The sequence below is a fragment of the Athene noctua genome, chromosome 2, assembly GCF_965140245.1.
Source record: "Athene noctua chromosome 2, bAthNoc1.hap1.1, whole genome shotgun sequence".
NCBI lineage: Eukaryota > Metazoa > Chordata > Aves > Strigiformes > Strigidae > Athene > Athene noctua.
In genome coordinates this window covers 40,969,619-40,991,014 of record NC_134038.1, presented here as the reverse complement: position 1 = coordinate 40,991,014, position 21,396 = coordinate 40,969,619, and the positions used below count along the sequence as shown (strand labels likewise).

General features: G+C 39.4%; 1 protein-coding gene across 8 annotated transcripts in view; it reads left to right on the top strand.

Moving 5' to 3' along the window:
- Positions 1-21,396, top strand: part of CHD7 (chromodomain helicase DNA binding protein 7) — a 133,751-nt gene that overhangs the window by 69,164 nt on the left and 43,191 nt on the right. For all 8 annotated transcript variants that reach the window (XM_074898915.1, XM_074898918.1, XM_074898920.1 and 5 more), the window contains 4 exons: positions 5,078-5,499; positions 13,681-13,819; positions 17,122-17,259; positions 18,285-18,350. In XM_074898915.1, the coding sequence (XP_074755016.1) occupies positions 5,078-5,499; positions 13,681-13,819; positions 17,122-17,259; positions 18,285-18,350 (765 nt within the window). The remainder of the gene's footprint in view (positions 1-5,077; positions 5,500-13,680; positions 13,820-17,121; positions 17,260-18,284; positions 18,351-21,396) is intronic.

Here is a 21,396-nt window from a genome sequence, read left to right as displayed (position 1 = left end):
AAATTAAAAGTGTCATTACAGTAGATCTTTTTGAAAATGTGGAAAAGACCAGGGAGTCTGGAAATACCGGTGAGGGAAATGAAAGTAGGCCTAGTAAAAAGCTGCTTTGTCATTGTTGTTTGTTTGGTGCTGATGTTTAAATTTCACAAAGTTAACTGAGTCATGTCGCGTACTTTGCTGCTCTTGCTTTATACTTCTTAAAGCTCAATATTGGCTCAAGTTGCTGCTCTGCTAGGGAAGTGACACTCAGTTACTTTCAGTGCTTAAATACAGTTGATTGTGGTTCCAATCCTTGTTCAAGAAACAGAAAGATTCTCCTCCTTAACCTCCCTCTCTGCCACTAACCCTTACTGGATTAATCCTGCATCCTGTTCATCTTGCTACTTTACATAGCAGGCCTGGTTTGAGACTTTTATCTGTGCTTTGGGCTTGCAGAGAATGAGCTTAGCTCTAAATGTGTAAGCCACTGTGAAACACAGGCAGCTTCATTTTTAATTTTTAAAATTTTTGTGATACATATGTGGAAGTTTACAGCAAAGTTTGAATTCCAGACAAGTGAGATTTTTACACTCCAGAAACAAATTTCCTGAAGTAGTGTTTTCATTTATTATTTGCTTTGAATATTGTTAGCTTTTACTGATAATGCAAAAGCATACTATTGTCCTGGGTAACCTGTTGAGCTGCAAATTATTTTAACTCCTCAGAGTTCCTGAAGAATCTCTGTTTTGCTCTAACTAGCTGCAATCTTTAGGAGTGTCCTGCATTGTGATATTGCATGTTAATAGCATTGATTAACTGTCAGGCATGGGAATTGATGAGGAAATGTCCATTGTAAAATTAAATGGTATTACTGAAGGCTGTACCATGCTGCTGGTTAGGGAGGTGACTAGCCCAGTAGTCGGTGGTAGGAGTATTAATGTGAGCTCCAGGTTTTTTCGCATGATTAAAACAGGCCATCTGTTCTTTGTTAAATGTTTACAAAAACAGCTTTTCTCTAAAAGATTTAAAGAGATGTGGGTCTAGTAAACACACCAATATTTTTGAGCACCTTTTTCACCTTATTTCAAATAATACCAAAAATAATTCTGCTGCAATATCAAATAGGACGAATATCTATTTGTGTTTAATCTTCACTGCTTTCTTTCCTGTGGAAGATTAAGTTCTGTACCAACATACTAAATTATGGCATTGTTATTACTAAAAGCAGCAGAAGTGATTTCTGTGAAGTATGCAGATAAATTTTTCAATCTTTTGGTAAAAACTTGTAATATACATTTTTAATTTTGTAAATGGAAAATGGGTTTCTTTCATTAGAAATTGTGACCCTGTAACTAGAGTTAATCCTTTGTAGATGTAAAGAAGTAGAACTATTTGAAATAATTCCCTTGTGGTAAGCTTAATCTAATATTTACTAGTGAAAGCCTGTTCTTCCTTTTCTCCCTTCTTAAGAAAGAGCAGACCACTGGTTTGGGGTAAGAAAATGCATCTTTCAAGCTGCTTCAAATCTCTTATTCTCACTAGATTTGTGCTGCTCCTACACAGCTTCACACTAGGGAGCAATGTGGGGTTGTCAGTTAGGGATAAACCATTTTAGCATATTGCAAAACTGTAGGCACAGACTTCCTAGAAATATAAAGTTAATCACACCCATTTCTTTGAAAGAGTGCTACAATTTAAAAGATTGTGTGTAATTGAAATAACAAAACATGCCAATCTGCAAAGGGGGAAGTGGCAAAAATAATGTGTTTTCAAGTAAGAGGAAATATAACCAAAGACTAATTAGGGGAGAGTTTGCTTTTTTTTAGCTTAATGTTTTGGGGATTGTGAATGTTATGAAACAAAGCCAGAGTATTTTAATTTGTATGCCTGGTAATGCATGGAACTTGGTCCTGTAAATAAAAGGCAGTAAGTTGTTTTATTTTTTGTGTTTGTTTCATGCATAATGTTTTAAGTCTAATTTATAGTCTAAGTGACTTTAGAGCATGTGAATGACTCTTGTGGATAAGCTTTTTGAGGTAGTAAGAATCTGAATTTCCATAAGATGACATCTTCCAGAGGGAGTTACTGAGTACTACGGTGTGGCAGCAATCTGCCATTCTCAGTGCTTTACTTTCTGTCCAGACCTTACATTAAAGCTACAAATGTCAAATCATGAAGGGCTGACATTGCTGTTGCGGAGACTTGGAAGGCTGTCTACCTTACATTCAGATTTGCTTATGACTGTGCTGAAAGTAGTTGTTCAGACTTCTAAAACAAACAAGCAAACAAACCAGCCAACCCACAAGTCTTAAAAAGGAGACAAGGATTCATTTTTTGAATTAGATTAAGAAGGTAATGAGAATACTCAAGCATGTATAAAACTTAATATTGATTGGAGTGACACGGTCATATCACTAATGAAGGTGCAATCTTGAAAATTTTATAGAATTAAATTTACATGGCATTACTGGATTTCTTACAGTTTTTAGTATTTGTTGGCTTGTCTGTTTCACATGTTTAAGAGGAAAAAAAAATAAACTACCAGTTCTGATATGTTCTAGAAAGTTGTGCCTTATACATAAGCTTTTAGATAGTTGTAAAAGTCTCTCTTAATGTGGCAAACAAATACTGTAGTGCCAAACACAAGGTAGAAATAATGGGAAGAAAAACTTAGCTTATGTTAGACGCAGCAAGTGAACAGTATTTAAAAAGAGAACTGAGTGTCATGATGAACAGCTTGGTGAAGACATTGATGAAACTTGCACCTGAGGTCTCTGAAAAACATAGGATGCATGAGATATGAAATGGCAGATAATACAGAAATATATTGACTACCTTGGGAAAATGTAGGTTAGAAGTACTTCTCAATACCTATGGATAAGAAATACTTACAGGTGATCTGTGTAATACTCCTGTCTTTTCCTACATAAAAATAAGTGTTAGACTGTACAAGTACATAATGGTGTGAGGTACAGAGAAGAGTTTTTGTTCTGCATCAAGAACAAATCTGAGAAGACGTTCAATTCAGTTAACCAAATTCAAAACCAATTAGATTTTAAAATACCTATTTTGTGTAATGCGTAATTGGACTGCAGAATTTGTTGTCAACACTTGACTTCCTGGGATCAGTGTTTTCTTATACAGATACCCAGTCTTCCTGAACTTCCCAGCATGAAGATATGTAACCATTATGGTGACTACAGATTTCTACAAGAGGTGTCGGTTCATGCTTCAGGATGCCTAACACAAGGTTGCCTCGAGGCGGGGCTGATTGATGTGGTGGTAATACATCAGGTTTGCATTAGAGCTGAGTTTTCACTGCAACTAAGACCCTGTTGCGCTGAAAAGTATCTTAACAGGTGGAGGACAGAAACATGCAGAAGTCACCCTGGAAGTTCTTGGTTAAGCCAAGTATACCCACATCTTCAGGCCTTCCCTCTTGTCCTTGGAGCCTCTTCCATGAACTGTAGTGTCTAGCTTGTAACCAGTCAAACTTCTCCCAAAAAGCAATAAAGTGTTATCATCTTCTTGATAGCCTTGCTGCTTCTGCTTCTTGGGTAGCTTCTGAGTATGTGAGTGTATTCTCAGGGCACAGTGTTTTTTTGCTGCTGTGAAGAATGCTGAAAATAGTTAGGACTGCACTAGTTCAGTTTGTTTACATGCAGAAAACTATATTAATATATTTGGAAAAATACACATGCGTTCACTTGCTCTTGTAATAATATTAAGAATTTTATTTCCTAAGTGCATTGTTTTTTTTAGATCCAGGTGGCTAAAGTATATGTCTTGTGTAGGCCCATCAGCTCTTCTTATGCTCAGGGGTTGGGTCTGTAGTCATTTGCTTGCATGCCTGCCATGCCTAAGTAAATGCAGTTTGAATAAAAAGTGGAGAAAAGGAAGCATGAGTAACATTACAGACAGTTATACAGGCACTGCTTTTCATGTAAGTAAATTCTATTTTTTTATAAACCTTTCTTCTCCCCAGCTCAATGGATTGAACATCTCAAACAGCTAGACTTTGTGACCATGGCTAATGGGGAAGGAACTCTTCCACCTAGGGTCATCCCAACTTCATTTTTAGGGAAGAGAAACAGAGAGAAAGAGTGTGGGGAAAATTATCTCACTGTATATGCATTTGCAAGCAATGCATCATTACGGTGTCATGCTATTACTTTTCTTGAATTCTGCATCTGTAACCATAGGCAGGCAGTGAGGAGAAGCAGGTTAGAGCTTTGGTATGCTGCAGTGTCATTGGTAGAGCTTCGACATTTTTTCATTGCAGACTTGTGGATCTTTGTGTAGAACAGAACCATTAAGAGGAAAATATTTGCAAATATATCCAATATGTTTAGTCCAGGCACGTGACATTTGTGTAATTACACATAGGTTTTCACGTACTTTGGTGTAAACCTGATATGCTATACATACTCTGAAACAGGATGGTTTTGCAGGTTCACAAACACCTAAGGTAGTTCTCTATCCAATCTGCAGCAGGAACAAATCTGTTTCAATTACAAGTAAGGAGCTGTAACATTCTATTACATTTTAAAGTGGCTTAATCCTTCACCTGCTGGTGGAAATACCTCCTGTTACAGCTGAATCAGTGTAAATTGTCTTGATTAGTTTTTTATAAATCCATCCAGTGAATATACTTTATTCTCCTTTGCATGTCTAGAAACAAACTTATAACAGTTTTTTCCCAGAGGACAAATTCTAGTGCAACTGAATAATTTGTAACAGTTATTCATCCTGCTAACAACTATTTTGAAATAACAAATATTTTGAAGTATCTGCAATAACAGTTGCTTTGCTTTTTCACCTAAACATTGAAGATTGTACTATTTTCTGTACTTCCACTTCATATGCAAGCTTTAGAATAATTTTGCCCTTGCTCTATGAAGAATTTCTGGTTATTTTGATACTGTTTTAATGGCAGAAAGCTTTGTTTTTTACTGTTTTACTGTACAATGTTTCAGATATGTTACTAAGTTAATCTTCTTCTTAGTATTTTTTCCCTCTAACCTCTTGCTCCAAAAGAGCAAAGTTTTAGAAATCAAAGTTGCAAATCTACAATTTTATTTCTGTTTGTCTCTCTCAGCATTCTCCATCGGAACCCTTTTTAGAGAAGCCAGTGCCGGATATGACTCAGGTTAGTGGACCGAATACCCAGCTAGTGAAAAGTGATGATTATCTGCCATCAATTGAGCCGCAGCCACAGCAAAAGAAAAAGAAAAAGAAAAACAATCACATTGCTGCAGAAGGTCCCAGTAAAGGTTTTGGTAAGGAAGACTTTCCTGGGGGACTTGATAGCCAGAATCTAAGCAGAAACTCAGTGGATTGCTCCCAAGAAGAGAAGAAGAAAAAGAAAAAGCCCAAGGCAAAAAAAGAACCGAAGGATCCTAAAGAACCCAAGGAAAAGAAGGAACCCAAGACCCCCAAAGTCCCTAAGACCCCTAAAGAGCCAAAGGAAAAGAAAGCAAAAAATACCACGCCAAAACCCAAGACCAGCAAAAAGGCTAGGTAAGTCAGAAAACTTCTATATGTGATCAGAGAAAAACAGTGTGTTTGTGGGATTACTAGAGCATCTCTGCTAAATGGTGTGGGTGGGGAGGAAATCTTGTTTTGTCATTTGCCTTCTACCATCTACAACATCATGGTTTTGAGGAACTTAAGCACATTTCTCTTGTTTGGCTTTCCTGTTTATGGCTTCACAGTTATTTTAAACAAGCTTTAAAGGCAGAAGGCTAATTTTTCTTTTCAAGGCATAAAAGTCTCTGGATGTGTTAAGATTTCAAAGCTAATTCTTTCTCTTCTTTTCTCATCTGTCCTCATGTGTGTTTCATGTATTAAGAAACTAAATTGCTTCAACATTAATGTAGGTTTGACCAAATCCAGAGGTGAAGGCTTAGAGAAGAAAGGATTGACGACGTTTTTCTCTAAATACAGTAGTAAGTTAGGTACTTAGCATTGTTAGAAGTTGTACCGCCCTTACGGACACTCTTTTATTCTGACACAACCCATGGGCTGTAAGCGCTGCTGTTAAAAAGGCCTTTTTATATGGATATTGATGTATCCTCACTGTAGGGATTATATTCATTTTGCTGTTTCATGTAAAGACAATTTTCCTAGCAGAAAATCTTTTTGGATAGACCAGATGCTTCAACGCTCTTTCTTAACTGTTTTCACTCAGCATCATGTCCCTTTATCAGGATGGACTTAAAATGCTAGATAGAACAAACTGCCATTAGACGTGAGTAAATACATCATAGATAATAACACAGATTCTTTCCTTACCCCTTAACTCCCTAAACACCATGATTATAAATGTTTTCTTGAAAGAAAACTGAGAGGAAAAAGACATTAAAGCTCTTTTTTTTTTTTTCATTTGTACCTAGAATTTCTTACAACTGTTCTGAATTTGTTCCAAACATCTGAATCTGTTTTTCAAGATGTGGCTAGTGTTATAAAATACAACTTCCAGATGGAAGCACAGCCAGACCTGGTTAATCCAAATCAGTTTGCAAAATCCATTTGTATTAGGGTTTAAAAATTGTTGTTAATGAATCAGCTTTGCATATATTCTACAAGACTGACTATTGGTTAGGTTTGATACAGCTATATGGCTAAATAAGGCATGGACAATAAGATGTTACCTGTTCTTTGAGCAAGAAGTTGTTTCTGGATTAGTAGCGACAGTGTTTCCTAAAGAATTCATAAGAACTGGCTTGTAAAATCAAATGTTGTCCTGAACAGGTTATATTAACTGTTCAGTAAATGACAGCAGATCAGCCTGTCCCTACTGCAGAAGTTACGTTGGCTGTGTTCCAGACTGTCTTAAGGATGGGGTCTACATACATAGCAATTCACAGCTTAAAAGAGTTTTTCTAAGTTGTATATCTCTCAGTATGTGTTCGTGAAACTAAATTACTGTAACAGCTAAGATGACCTTTTTTGTTCCATTTCCCTATACTCTACTCATATATTTAAAGGCTGAACCAGCCATATTGCATGGTATTGAGCATGTCTCAGAGATTTTTGCCACCAAGAAGTAAAAAAGCTGCTTCTGCAGGACTTCTCAATTAGTGCAGTTTTACAAGGTCTTGACTACAATGAAGCTTTGTTTATTAAGCAGTGGTTGGAAGGAATCTGCCTCAAAAACACGCATGGGTTCTTGTGGCTGTGCTGGATATTGGACCTCAGAGCTGGTCTTGTCCCATTCACTCATCCTATTATCTCTTCGTGTGTCTTCTCTAAATCTTGAGACATGTCATGCAGTGTTTCCTTTGAAGAAACAAATCCCCGCTTTCTTAGTTGTATTTGTAGGAGAGTCTTTGTTGTCTTTCCTGTGTAACGCTTGTCCCTAGGTGGCTAGATGACTCACAGTATTCTACTAAGTACTAAGCCCTGTTGTTTTACCTGTGAGAGAAATGTGATTGGAGCGGTATTAAGAGCATTTGCTGTTCCTTATGCTTACTCAGGGGTGTGGAGAAAGTCCTACTTTTCCCGTAATGGGCTTGAGTCTCTGTTACCAAATGCTCTCTTGAAAACAAGGTTGTTCTCATTTTGTGGTCTTAGCTTCAGTATCAAACTTCTCTGAAGAACTCTGAAACTGTGTTGGGATGCTGTGCTGCCAAAGATTTATTTTTTTTTAAACCGGTGAAAGAGATTTGCTTATTTTGGCAATATCACAGACTGGGGAACCTGTCCAGTGACAGATCACTAAATCAAGTTTTTAAATAAATGAACAGTCCAAACCTTTAATCATCTGAGCCGCAGTATTTTAGCAGCGCTAACCACAGAAAGGAAGTACGACAGTAGCTGAGATGAGTGAGATTAATGCAAGTTTATACAGATTATGGATGACTATGTAGAAGTAAAGTATTTTGATAAAGTTAGTACCTGGCATATGTTTACTACTACTACTTATATTGCTCGGTATTTTGCTTCTAAGCATTGAAAGTAGCAGTGTGATGTTTTAGATTTCAAAATGCTGTGTAGAACTACTGATTTTCATTCTTGAATAAGATGATCAGTTTTAATAGAAGAGTTTTGCACTCCTGTAAAATTCAGGAAAATTAAGTCAGACACAGGAAATGTATTTATTGAAGAGCAATGGTTCTTGGATAGAGCATAAAAAGTCCTTGATAATTTTGACACAGGCTCTAGTAGAGTATACACAGATAAAAGACACTAGTATTTTAAGTATTTTACCAATTTTGTAATTTAATATAGCTCATAATTTAACCCTGTTGTTTCAGTCCCAGTTTTGACTAACACTATAATCCTTTTATTAAACAAACAACAAAACCCCCAGAAACTTTATCCTTCACATCTCTTCTATCTTTGGTGTAAATTGTGACAAAATGAGCAGCCTGCCTCACAGAAATGCACCTTCGTGGTCAGATTGGAGAATGGAGGAAACTGATTAATTTCCTGCTTGTTTGAATTGCATGTCCCATGGCATCTTAAAAAGACGACACCCAGATGGACTGCTAGTATGCTATGCTACGTATTTGGTGATTTTTTTGAAAGAAAGATCACACATTAATACTGTACTATTACACTGTAATGGATATTGGCCCAATCCTGCCAATACAGAAGGACATATACAGTGGTGGCTGGAAAAAAACATTTGCAAAACAACTCTATTGTGGATCAAACTAGTCGGGTTTGAAAGCAAATTGTAGATATACCTAGGATCACAAATGAAGGATTTTCACTAAATCATGCAGGTTAATGTTATGTTAATGTTATGGAGCCAGCTTCAGGCACACGTAAAGCAGGCAGATTTTTTCCAAAAGTGGATGGACAGGGAAAGGCAAGTAGTCCTACTGAATTGCAAAGTCATGGCTCACATGTCTGTTCCCCCTGTGCCTGTCCCTGGAGGAGATGTGGACCACCTGTTTGAGGAGATCATGCTGCAGCACAGCTGATATCTCTCCCGCTGCTTCCTATGAAACCCTAGAGAGTGGCCACCGATTACAGTGGAAGAAGCAGTAACTGTTTGCGGGGGCCAAATGGCAGCTTTTTGCAGGAGCTTGTTCCTCCTCCGATCTCCTCAGAGCAGTGTGCTGTGCTGTGCTTTGCTGGGCTGCTCTTATCTGCCTTGTCCTCTCTCTGTGGCAGGGGAAACTCTTTGTCCTTTCCACACACAGAGCAGCAGCCTGGGGTGCAGGGTAGGGTGAGTGGGTTTCTGCTCATGAGGGGAGTGCTAAGTGTGAGCACAGATACCTCTTTTAGAGGGAGGCTGAGACAGCCGTTTTTGGCGCACAGATAGGCTGTTTGTTGTATCGGAAAGGGGATGGCTCCTGGCCGCAGGAAGAGGCTGCTGCAGTGGAGCAGTGCGGGCAGCAGGACGCAGCACCCTGGGGAGCTGGAGGACAGGAAGAGAGGTCCTGAGGCGGTGGTGGTAGTTTCCACTCCCAAGCTCTGATCATCCTGAGCAAGGCAGGAAGGGGCTGCCTGTGGGAGAGAACAGGAAATCGTGTGAGATTTCCATGCACGCGTCCACTGAGGCAGTTCCTGGTCACACCTGTCCTCATCTCCCTTCTGAACCAGCCCAGCTGCCAGATATTTACCTTTGCCTTTGCTGCAGGCAGGCCTCATGGGCTTTGCTGTTACCAAAGCGTACTTAATTTGGCTGAGTTTTCAGGCTGGAAAAAACCTTGTTGTCCTATTGTTTTTCCTACTTTTGTGACCTATAAAAAAAAGATTTTTAAAAAAATCAACAGGTTTTGATTACACTAGGAGCTTAAAAAAATAATTGTTTTTCTCGGGTGAGACAGTACAGAAAGTTTCACAGCTCTAACATTTTGAGAGGGTGAGATTTTTTCTTTTTATGGTTTTGATGCTCCACAGTGGATGTGTAACATTTCTCTAAGACAGGTTCCAGTCATGACTTTGTCACAGGACAGCGTTCCCAAACAGTAGAGTAGGGATCAGTAGCCCATCTGACTTATTTTAAATGTTTACAGAAATAAGCATCATCCAAATCCTGATAGCCATCATAAATTACACTAATAAACAGATCTGTCAGATACCCAGATGAGGTGAGGTAGGTGCACAATGTAAACATAGGGGCTAATTACTTCCCCTCTTAATCCTGCGAAACATGTCATGCTTTTGGGGGTGTTTTTGAGCCAGATGGTTTGGCCCTGTAAGTTCCTGGAGTTTGACCTAGCTCTGTAGGTGGTTTTCTGACTAACTGACACAAAACGCTTTGTCAAAGTTTGGATATTTGTTCTCAAATTGTAATTCAAGCTTTCGTTTCAGTTGTCCTACTTACTGTTTTCCTCTCCAGCCCATTTTCCTTCATCTTGTTCGCTCGTCTGACCTTCTTCAGGTTGTCGTCTTACTGATCCCCTTTGGTCAGCGTGCTATGCATGCCTCGGGGATAAGAAGATGAAACCAGAAAGTAGTATTGGACAGCTAGATTGTAAGACATCTAATCTGAAATGTCTCTGTTTGTATCATTTGAATGACTACTTTTACCTGACAGTTTTAAAATATTTCCGTGTTTCATGTGTGGCAAATACCACTTTGGTTTCTCCCAGATTTCTAGTTCTTGTTTTGGGACTGGATACTATCTTGTCTTTAGTGGGACTTGGCTAAATTTTGATTTCGTGCATGTGTGAAAAGAAATATGAGAGTTTTCTAAATGTGCATATTACAGTTTGCCTTCCTTGTTGCCCAGTTTGGAAAGTACTATCAGATGTGCATGCAGGGTTAAGCACTGACGCACAGACCCTAATGGTAGCGGCAAAGTCTCTGAGAACAGGTTTTTACCTGCTTGTACTTACATGTGGAAAGGTAATTCTGGTCCAGGCTAACACCGTTCCTGAGTGGTTTGAGTATGGTCTGCTGGAAAGTGGAGGGGCTGAGTCAGAAGCAGGTACATTTTAATTGTTGGAAACAAATCACACTGGCTTTGTGGGAAGATGGAGAGGAATAACAGTTGCTGACAGTTTGAGGAAGCCGATGCTCCCACTGGCCAGGGGAAGCTCCTGGGTGCAGGATGCGCTGCAGTGTGTCGCCTCGCTCAAGGGGATGGTGCTGTTGTTCTCTGGTTTATTTGTACTTCACCTTCCTTTCTTTCCTTGAAAGAAGCTGTATCTGTGCATTTAAAAAGAGCAATTCTCCTACTGAATTTAGAACTTAAAATTCCTGGTGGAGCTGCGCACGGGCTTTGTTCTCCCCAAGTTGGTGGCTCTTCCCTGTGTCTGTTTTTAACTGGCCTGGCCAGGGGGAAGATTTGGAACCGTGTCCGGATTGCTTCGACCGCATCTCCGTTACCGAGAGTGACTCGGTACGCCAAGGCACGGCTCAGGGGTATATATAGGTCATGAAATACGCTTAGCTCAGAGTCCCTGCGCTACGAGCGGGGAAAGGTCTGATGGAGGCTAGAAAGAAACCCTTGTCGGGGTGGACCTGCCGCCAGCGCTGGAGTCGCTGGCGGGGTCTTTGTCTGGGCCTTGCCGGGCAGCCAGCCCCGGGGAGCGCAGCGGCAGCCGCTGTGCCGGGGCCGGCAGGCCCTCGTTAGCGCTTCCCAGCCTTTCAGCAAATTGATATTTTATCAGACCTAGGCCACGCTATTCTTCCCGACTTTAAGCCTGTTATTCATAGGCGGCAGTGCACCCGGGGCACGGTAACGACTACTGAACTTAATTGTACGCCTCGCTCTGATTTATGGGGGTCAGGGGCGAAAAGTGCCCGCCTGTCAGCTCGCTTCACCTGGCGGCCGTCCAGCTCCCCTGACAGGCTCACCTTTGATTTAAACAAATGCGAGAAATACAAAAAGTTTGGGTGCTTTGGGAAGCGGTTTCGCGGTGATTTGATAAAAGGTGGCGGCGGGGGTGCGTGTGGGGGGTGCGGAGCGGCGCGGGGGGGGGCGCAGGCCGCGGCCGCGCAGGTGCCGGGAGCGCCCGGGCGCTGATTGAGGGAAGCAGATGGCTGCAGTAGGTGGCCGCCAGCCAGCGGAGCAGGTGCTGGTCACGTGGCCGCGGGTTGCCGGGGCGACGCGAGCGCTCTCGGCGCGCGGATGAAAGGCGAGGGGGCCCCGCTTCAGCTGCGGCTTTGTGCCATTGGTGGCAGCTAGAGCGGAAACAAACGCGGCCGGGGGAGCCGCGGCCCGCACCGCGCCGCACCGCGCCGCCGCCCGCCTGGTGGCCGCGCTCCTTCCGCCCTGTCAAAATTCACCCCGCACACACCCCCACCCCGCGGCTCTAAAAAATTTTTTTTTTTTTTTTTTAAATTGTCACAGCCCGGGGTGGGTTTTTGTGAGAGGAAGGCTGTGTCACGCCCTCTAATTTCACGATCGTACAAATCCATTTCCAAAACTGCCGGTCTTTTCACTTGTAAATTTTATTTTAAAGTCAACATTACTTTAAACGCAAGCTGCAAAAGAGGATAATACCACAACCGAGTTGTCCCGGAGCGGCGTGCCACCCTATTGGGAATTTTAAATTACGGCTCCGAAGTACGCCGACTTCAAGTGGGCCAACGCACTGATCTCAATGAACAAGCTTAAAGCTGATGTCGGTTTGAGAAGTTACAAGGCCAGGGATTATGAAGGAAAAATAAACCGCAGGCGGTGTGCTGGGTATGAAATTAAATCGTTGAGGGTGCAGAAGTTGCATAAAAGCAGCTGACGTAACGTATAGTGAGTGACCTGTACTCACTGTTCGTTGGATACCAACACGTAACCCGGCTCTTCAATGTCTCGGCAACTTTCTGTAACCAGCCTGTCAAATCAGTAATGGGCCTGGGGTAGTTGACCCCAGAGGGGAAGAAAGACTAGAGGAAAACCCACATGAAACTCAAAGGCGCTAAATGTGCCTAAAATGACTAACTTCTGCCATTGATTCTTGGTTTTTTGTCATTTAAAAATTTCACCCCCATGATGCCGGAGATTGTCACAGTGCGTGATTTGGTGATGTTGTATTTAATGCTGGGTTTTGATATATGTGTCCTCACCCATTTCCAGGTCTACAAGTACAGTGGGAGAAATGTGGTCCCAGCTCCTCAGGTCGCAGGCGTTTTCATGGGGGAGAAACAATCCCTCCAAACTTTTCTCTACCATCAGTGGATACTGCTTTTTAGTATCATGTAGATGCTGAGATACCAGCCGGGTGGTTTTTCACCCACACAAGCTGCAGTTGCATGTGTTGAGGCTGTACGGGTGCCCTCAGAGTTGACAGAAAAGCACCTTTCCTGCTTGGAAATAGCAGGGACGGTACAAGAAAACGAAGAATTTTCCCATTTGGTCCTTTGTTTTGGTAACGCTTCTTCTGGTTCTGCTTACCTGGTCCGCACAGTTAATATCAAGACAAGCACACATCTAATGCTGTTTCTCTTCACGTGTGTCAGGTTGCCCAAAAACCACTTTCAGAAAGTACAGGTTTTGAAGAGAGTAGCTCTTCCTTTCCAGTCCCATTTTTAGTTTCTTGTTGAATACATGTTCAGCGTCACTGTCTTAAGATCTTGAAGGGAAGAAGCGAGGTGTCCGTTGTTAAAGAATGGGAAATGTATAGTGATGGCACATGCATCATTGGTTTTACAGTTATGTTTAAATACTTAAATAAGGGAAGGCAGTTGAAAATAATGAAGTCACTGAAAATAAGCATCTCACAGATCAACTATTTTGTTAAGCACCTTTTGCTTACATTTTTGTACAAATACTGATTAAAAATACCTCTGTTTCAGTAACAAGAAACCAGATTCAGAAACTAGTGCTGTGAAGAAAAAGGTTAACAAGGGAAAGGAAGGTTCTGAAAACTCAGATTTGGAAAAAACTCCGCCCCCATCACCTCATCCTGAAGATGAAGATGACCCAGGGGTTCAGGTAATTCCATCTTTCAAAGTTAAATGTAACCATTCGCAATTTAGGTGCATAAAACAGTAGTTCTGACAGTCTTTGTTACAGCAATGCAGGTATTCAGATCTTTTCTGTGTTGTTTAGAATGACGTACCAAGAAGGTGAGAACTGAAAATCACCATGATAAATATTTTACTACAAGTATTCCTCATCATAATTTTGCTTTACAGTCCTGTTACCTGCAGATACGTGTATGGTGCTGCTTTTTCATGTGTTCTTTTCTATCACTGTTGCAGTTATGGCTGAATTTTCTGCTCTGCAGACTTAACGTACCATTATGAGGTCCTGCTTATAAGCCTCACGTTTCTTCTTGCATTGGCTTTGCAAACCTCCTGAAATCAAGAATGAGACATGACAAAGGATGTCAGAAATGTGCATGTCAGGGACTTGTAACTACACTGCTTTAATGGATGAAGTGCCTTTTTGTAGGACTGCCAGTCATTGGCTAACATCAATAATTTCTTTTGACCACTACGCACCTGTCACTTTCTGTCCAAACTTTTATTTCATGTAAAGAAAATCTGGAAATAGAAATAGCATATATGATAACTTTTGTGTTCTCTGTCATTAGCCGTGTTAAGAAGCGGTCAGCTCCTGGCTTACTTCTGCTGGCAGTGGTCGGAGTGGGCATTAAAAAGAATTATCTTCTGAAGGGGTAGAGGCAAACTGTGATGGAGAAAGTATGGGACTTACAGAAACCCTTATGCTGGTGTTTCTGAAATCCTTTGCGTTTGTCCGTTGCGTATCAGGCTGTGGATGCCTTGCTTCTAGCTAGGAGAGATGTCCAGACTGATGATCACTTGAGAATGGTCAAAGCAGCCTGGTGAAAAGGTTGGCAAACAGTGGTGTTCTAACACAAACACGGATTATACCTTCCTTCTTACTATTTTCCAGAAGGATTCAGAGTAAAAGGAAATGTGAGCAATCTAGTATATTCTAGTTAAAAACAAAAACAACAACAAAAAAAGAGTGTTACTTCTGATTCATGCAAGCCACATATTCTGAATCAGAAAAGTTGAGATACACTGCTCAAATGTTTGAAGAATAAGTTGTCTGTCCTCTGCCACAAGTCTCTCTCAGCCTGATTAATGATGCTGACAAAAAATATAGAAGAACTTTTGGAGCTGATGTTTCTTTGGGTTAATTTGCAGGTGATTATATACTGCCTACAGTTCAATATATATGCATGTTTTCAGTTTAGTGGGGCAAAACTTCCTCTTTATGAAACTTAATTGGGTGGTAAACTTTACATTTTAAATACTTTTTTCTTTTTGTAGAAATGAGTTAGGGCATTTGCATCACTTTTTAATTAAGGGTAATAAAGTAGTTGAGGTGATTTTTATTTTTTTAATACTTTCTCTTGCTGTGTGTGTTATACTGCACCCAAACTTATTTTCATGAATTCAGGGAAGGGTTGCAACCATATATGCTAGGACAGCTAGAATTAGTAAACTATGCGTTTCCCAACTGAGATTGATATTATGCACTTGTCTAAAACACCATTGCATTCTTTGTGTTAAATACTGAGTTTTCTGTAACGATATTATGTAGTAATGCACAAAGCCATGCGTTGTTATCCTTAGAGAAGGAAAATACTTACTTCTGTGTGTTACCATACATATTTGTTTATATTCCATTATTCAAGCCTGTTACCTTTCTACCTATAAATCAGTTAATGAATAAAAGATAATCTCATGCAAGTGAATGTATAGACAGTTTCTGACAACAATCCATAACAATTGCAAAGCCTTATGTGGATGTTACAGGAAACAGGAAGCTAACTAAGTCAATAAAAATCAAGTAGAGGATTACCATTGCATTTTAGGCATCATTTCTATTAAGGAAATGGAAGAAGATATTTTTGGCACCAAAAATAATGGTAAAACTTACCTATTGAACCAAAAGAAAACTGATATTCTCTTATCAGTTGATTATGGAAATGAGGGTGCAAATTTGCCAATTAGTATCTAATTTCAAGTATAAAAGTATTGTTAAGTTTTGTGGGAACCCCCATAAATTACCATGTTAAAGGTAGAAGTCACATCATCGTTATTTAAAAGGGTGATGTAAACTTAGCCTCTGCTCAAAAAAATAATTTTTAGTTAAAGAAAGAATGTCTAACTTTGAAGTGCATCAGATATTTGTGCTTTAAAAAGTATGATTAGCTATCTAAAAGTAAATATTTGACTTTGTCTATGTATATTGAGAGACCCAGGAGCATAGATCCCTTAAGCTACATATGTATTTCCATGTACTGGTGAAGATGTGTGTTAAGCTGAGAAAGATGTAAAAATAAGCAGTATATCAATTCATGAAGTTGTTTTTTTTTAACAGTTGATATTCAACTTTTTTTTTAATATATATACATTAGTCCGTTGAGATACTTGATGCTCACTTGACAGTTTCCTTCAACAGCATATGCTCTCAGCTTTTCAAAATATATAACCTCATGCAGACTATCTGGGAATTTGAATTTTATTGTTGCAGAAAATGGTGTCTGGCACTGAGTGTCAAGTTGCAAATTCTGTCAAATGCATGCTTGTGTATTTTACAGATTGTTTTCTGCAGTTTTTCTGAAGCTTTCATTCTGGAGATGAGGGTATGGGGACACAGAAACCATGTTTTCAGTTTGGGGTGGTTCGAGTTCTTCATTCTCCTCTATACTAATAGAGGATCTTTTCCCTGCTGTGCATCAGGATGTCTTTCTGAACAGTGCTGGCTCAGTGGAGTGAGGAAATCGTATTTCATTGTATTTCCCCTACAAGATAATCTGGGTACAACTGGGTGGATGGGGAGAGCAAGAAAGTGTGTTGTCACTGCTTAGCAACACAGTGGGCCATGCTGCTGAAAGGTGGTGTTTGGTTCCTGCATTGGCCATCTGTCAAAGTTTGTCATAGATGTGAATTGAGAGGTGGAACTCCTCTATTTTAGTTGCTTTCTGAGTTAGGCTTTTTAATTTTATAACGTGGTTTTAGTAATGTTAAAACAAAATACCACTTTCCAACTCAGAACAAGCATGGAGTGGGTTTTTTTTTTGCTTGCGTTGTTTTGTTTTCAGATGTCAGAAGTAGCTAACAGTCAGGCATTTAGAACAGTAGTGTCTTGATTCCACTATTTCTATCGGGGTGCTGCAAAAATAATAGTGTTTGCTACACACTAGTGTATTTGACGAATACTAGTGTATTTGACAAATAGGAAGAAGTTTTCTCAGTTATTCTGAAACATACCAGTTTTGTTTCTCATGAAAAATACCAATGCTTTCTATTTAGAAGCGACGCTCCAGCAGGCAGGTAAAGAGGAAGCGTTACACAGAAGACCTGGAGTTCAAGATTTCAGATGAGGAAGCTGATGATGCTGATGCTGCTGGAAGAGACTCTCCTTCAAATACTTCTCAGTCAGAGCAACAGGTCAGATATGAACAGACTGGAAAGGCGGCTGTAACTGCAGCATTCAAAGATCAAATATGGGTCCTTTTCCTGAATGATAGTCATCTGTGATGGGCACAGTGTGCCAGAAGGCATTAGCTTTTTACCTTCTTTAAGTATATATTAATTCATGATTTTGTTTACAAGCTGATGATAGGCAGTTTGACACAGTTCTTTGAAATTAATGGCCTCTACCTAAAGGAAACAAACTGGACTGCTAGGAGTCTTGAATTTACTTCTCTGAATTCAGTGGTCTGGCTTCTGTGACTTTAATAAACCACTCAAGCTTGTCCCCTGCTGCTAGGCACCGTAAGAACCCCTTTATGAAATTACTGCCTTGTAGTACCCAGCAGGGCACACTTTATTCTCTGTGCAATGTAAATGATGGATAAAATAGTTTGAATAAGATGAGGGGTAATAATGTAGGAATGACTGTAGTAACAGTGTCATTGTTTTGTAGTGCTTTTTCAAAGAACTGGTTCGCTTAACTGACAGCCTATTGGAGAATATATATACAGGTTCTTTGGTATTTCATTTGGCAGTTTGTTAAGCCCTGTGAAATATTGTATGTGATCTCCATTGTTAATTGTGTCTTAGAGTTGCAATAGTGAAGTAATGTAATGGAGAATTGCAGGCAATTTTGATACCTGTCATGTGGACACAGCCACATCATCTTATGTTTAGACTGGATGATGCTGAAAGTGTGTATTGTTTTGGGAGAAGTGAACTGCCTGTGTGGATATAACTATGTATCTGTGCATGTCAGCCTTACGGAGAGAGCTAGAGTTGCTTTAGCTCTTAAAAATGGGCTTAAACACGTATACTTCAATCCTTTATTATGGTATTAAATCTATCTGAATCCTTTAAGTTCTCATGCTAGGGGTAAAACTTCTTCCTCTGTGTATTAAAATCCTGCTGCAAAAAAATTATTTGAAGCTTTTAATGAAGAAAGTCTTTAGGTAACAAAGATGCACTCCCATAACTCCTGTATGGTATTTCTAATGTAGGAATCTGCTGATGCTGAAGGTCCTGTTGTGGAGAAAATCATGAGTAGCCGTTCAGTCAAGAAAAAGGTAAAACAAAACAAAACCCCTTCCCCCCATATTTTTAAACATGCTAAGCATCTTTCTACTAAAGGCCCTATTAAGTTCTTAAAATACCTTGGATATTCCAAATTCTGTTTTATTGAATAGATGAGGTTCATTGAAAGTATCTTTAGATGGTATTTAACATGCTTTTGGGGACATACATAAAACCTTATTTGTTCAGTCTTCTACTATTTTCTTGTATTTTTTTGGATGAGAATTTTGGTGTTTGCAAATATACATACCTGGGTGAAATCTATAGTGCTCTTCACTTCAGAGTAGTGTTTCATGGGAGTTTGAGGAGTGAGATATCTCCCCTGCATCCTCAGTTTCTGCGTTTTCTAGTAAAGTCCAGGCCCATAGTTTTGGCATCTTTTGATAGTGGTTGTGCTTAGCAGCTAAAACAAGTTTACATGCGATCAGGAATGTTAACATATACCAGTGGTTAATATCTTCCTTGTCACTATGCTAAGATGGAGAAAAAAGCACTCTAGTCAAGTATGGTTCTCTCTTAATTCTGCCCTGCTTGCTAGCTATGTTCTTATTTTGCTTACAGATTCTTCTAATCTGCTTCACAACTTGATTGGCCTTTGCACTTCCAAATTAATAAACTCGAGTAAGAGGTAGAAAATAATTTGTTCAAAAAAAGGCATTATTATATTTTACAGGTGCTTTCATGTAGCTAATTCTCTGACTTGCACTGCAGTTGGGCAGAAAACTGTCTGATTGATACAGATATGGTGCTCATGTTGATCTTAGTTAACCAGAACTACTACTTTTCCTCAAAGTGTTAATTTGCAAATTGGAGGAGGGAAGGTTGCCTTTATTTTCTTTTATTTTCATGTTGTGACGTGGGGGTTTTTGGGGGTGGGTGGAAGGGTGTTTTTAAAATTTTATTACTACTGTCATAACATCATTAACAGCTTTGTAAACCTAAATTCATGCAATGTCATGACCGGCTGTGATTGAATTTGACCTGTTTCTGCAGCTTTCACAGCACAAAACCTCTAGGGCTTTTTTTGAAGTCTAGAGCTGTATGTCATATTTCAAACCATAGTCTTATTTTTCAGATAAACTTCATGTAATATAAACTCGGTAATTAGTTGTCCTGATGGTCTACTAGGCAGGAGAGGAGAATGTGGTCTTTTCATAAATGTCTTTACATTGGAAGCTGTTTTTCACCAATTATTCTTCTCTTCTTCCTCTCCCCTGCAAACAAAGGTGTGATTACTCATGGGGAGTGTGTATTTTGCTGCAGTTTGTGGGAAGTGGTTGGTCTGCTGCCTACATGTCTTTGATTGCAAGCTCTGCTGGAGGCAAGCTCTATTTTGAGCTCTTTCTTTAATGTTTTTTATGGATTGTATTTGCAGGTTTGAGGGGTGTCTCTTCTTTCCCTGCTCTTCTCCCCAACCCTCCTCTCCAAAATCCAAAAAAAATGGATTTCAGGATGTTAATATTTAACATCTGAAGTATCCAACTGTGCTTTTATTAAAGGTCTTTTACACTCTTACTAACGTCATCAAAACCCTGGTTGTTGGATTACTAATCAAAGTAAAATTGCTGCGATCAGGACCAATGCATAAAATAAACATGAGGAAAGGCTTCACTAGGAAACCTTTCAGTGGATTAGGTTGTAACAAAGACGTTACGTTCAAGTAAAGGACATTAGATAACAAATACACTTTTGGAGCAGTATACTTCCATGAAATTATGCTGGTTTTCTCAAAAAGCCCTAACCTATTTTTGGAATTACTGGATATGATGCAGCCCTGTACTTGCAACCATTTTTGAAATGTACAGAATAAAAGCTAGAAATTACTTTAGTTCATATTTGAAGCATAAAAGACAATGTTTTTCCATGTTGTTCTTAATGCGGAATTTTGAATTCTGTTGAATACTCTTTCGTCTTGCAGAAAGTGTTAAGTATGTGTATCATTCTCTTTCTAAACCATCATGGTCCTGACATGTTCAGTTTGTATGTCAAAATCTTTCATTTTTCTAATTATTTTCTTGGCCAGCTTCAGTTTCCTTTGAATTTCTGCTCCTTAACTTTGAAAAGGCATGACTAGAACTAAATATGCTATTCAGCACAAACAGCACATGCTATGAAAAGATGTGGAGTTTGTAGAATGCTATACCTGTGTGTTATGCATCTGAATTTCTTTTTGCCTACCAGTACATGATGAGAATTAGATGTAATTGAACTGTGTACAGATGCCTGCATCTCTTCCACAAACTGATTAGTTTACAATCTAGTGCTGCCTATCAGCTGAGGTGATTATTCTTTATATGTTGCTTTGCATCTGTTATTAATGTGTTCTATCTGCTATTTTTCTAGCAGTTGGTATTTCTAGGGTTTTTTGGGTTGGTTTTTTGTTTGGGCTGGGTTTTTAAGTTCTTCTCTTTACACTTGAGTGGCTTGCTCAAATAACTTTTGCATTAGCAGGTATTACTGTATCACTTCTGTGGCAATGGCAGTGCAAGATTGTGTGCTCTTAAGTATTTGCTTGAACGAAGGGATCATTTATTTCTTCAATTATCTGCAGAGACTATGGATCAGATTGTCAATTATGGTCACACCTGGGCAATGATAATTCAGAGTGTCCTGTGTTGCCTAAGTCTGCCATGCGCTATTTTAGAATGTCTGCATAATCAGTTTGGGGATAATTTTGCATAAATGTTCTGTCTCACCTTTTTTATCTGGTTAATGTGAACTTATGTGTAGTGGAGGTTGGACAGTGTCGTCAAATGCATAAGCTTCTGTATCCTGTACCCTGAACTGAGGTATTGCTAAACCCTACTTGAGTGCCGGTGATTATAACTTGATTAGAATTTTTTTTGGCCATAAGCATGAATGCCAGAATATGATTTTTAAGACATTTTAGTCTGAAGTACTTCATATTTAGGTGAATCTTTGATGCATGCTCATAAAACATATAATAACATAGACCAGTTATTACCTATTAGACAACACAAAAGTATGTTTTACTCATGAGAGTTACAGGACTTAACCAAGATTTACATTGTAAATTAT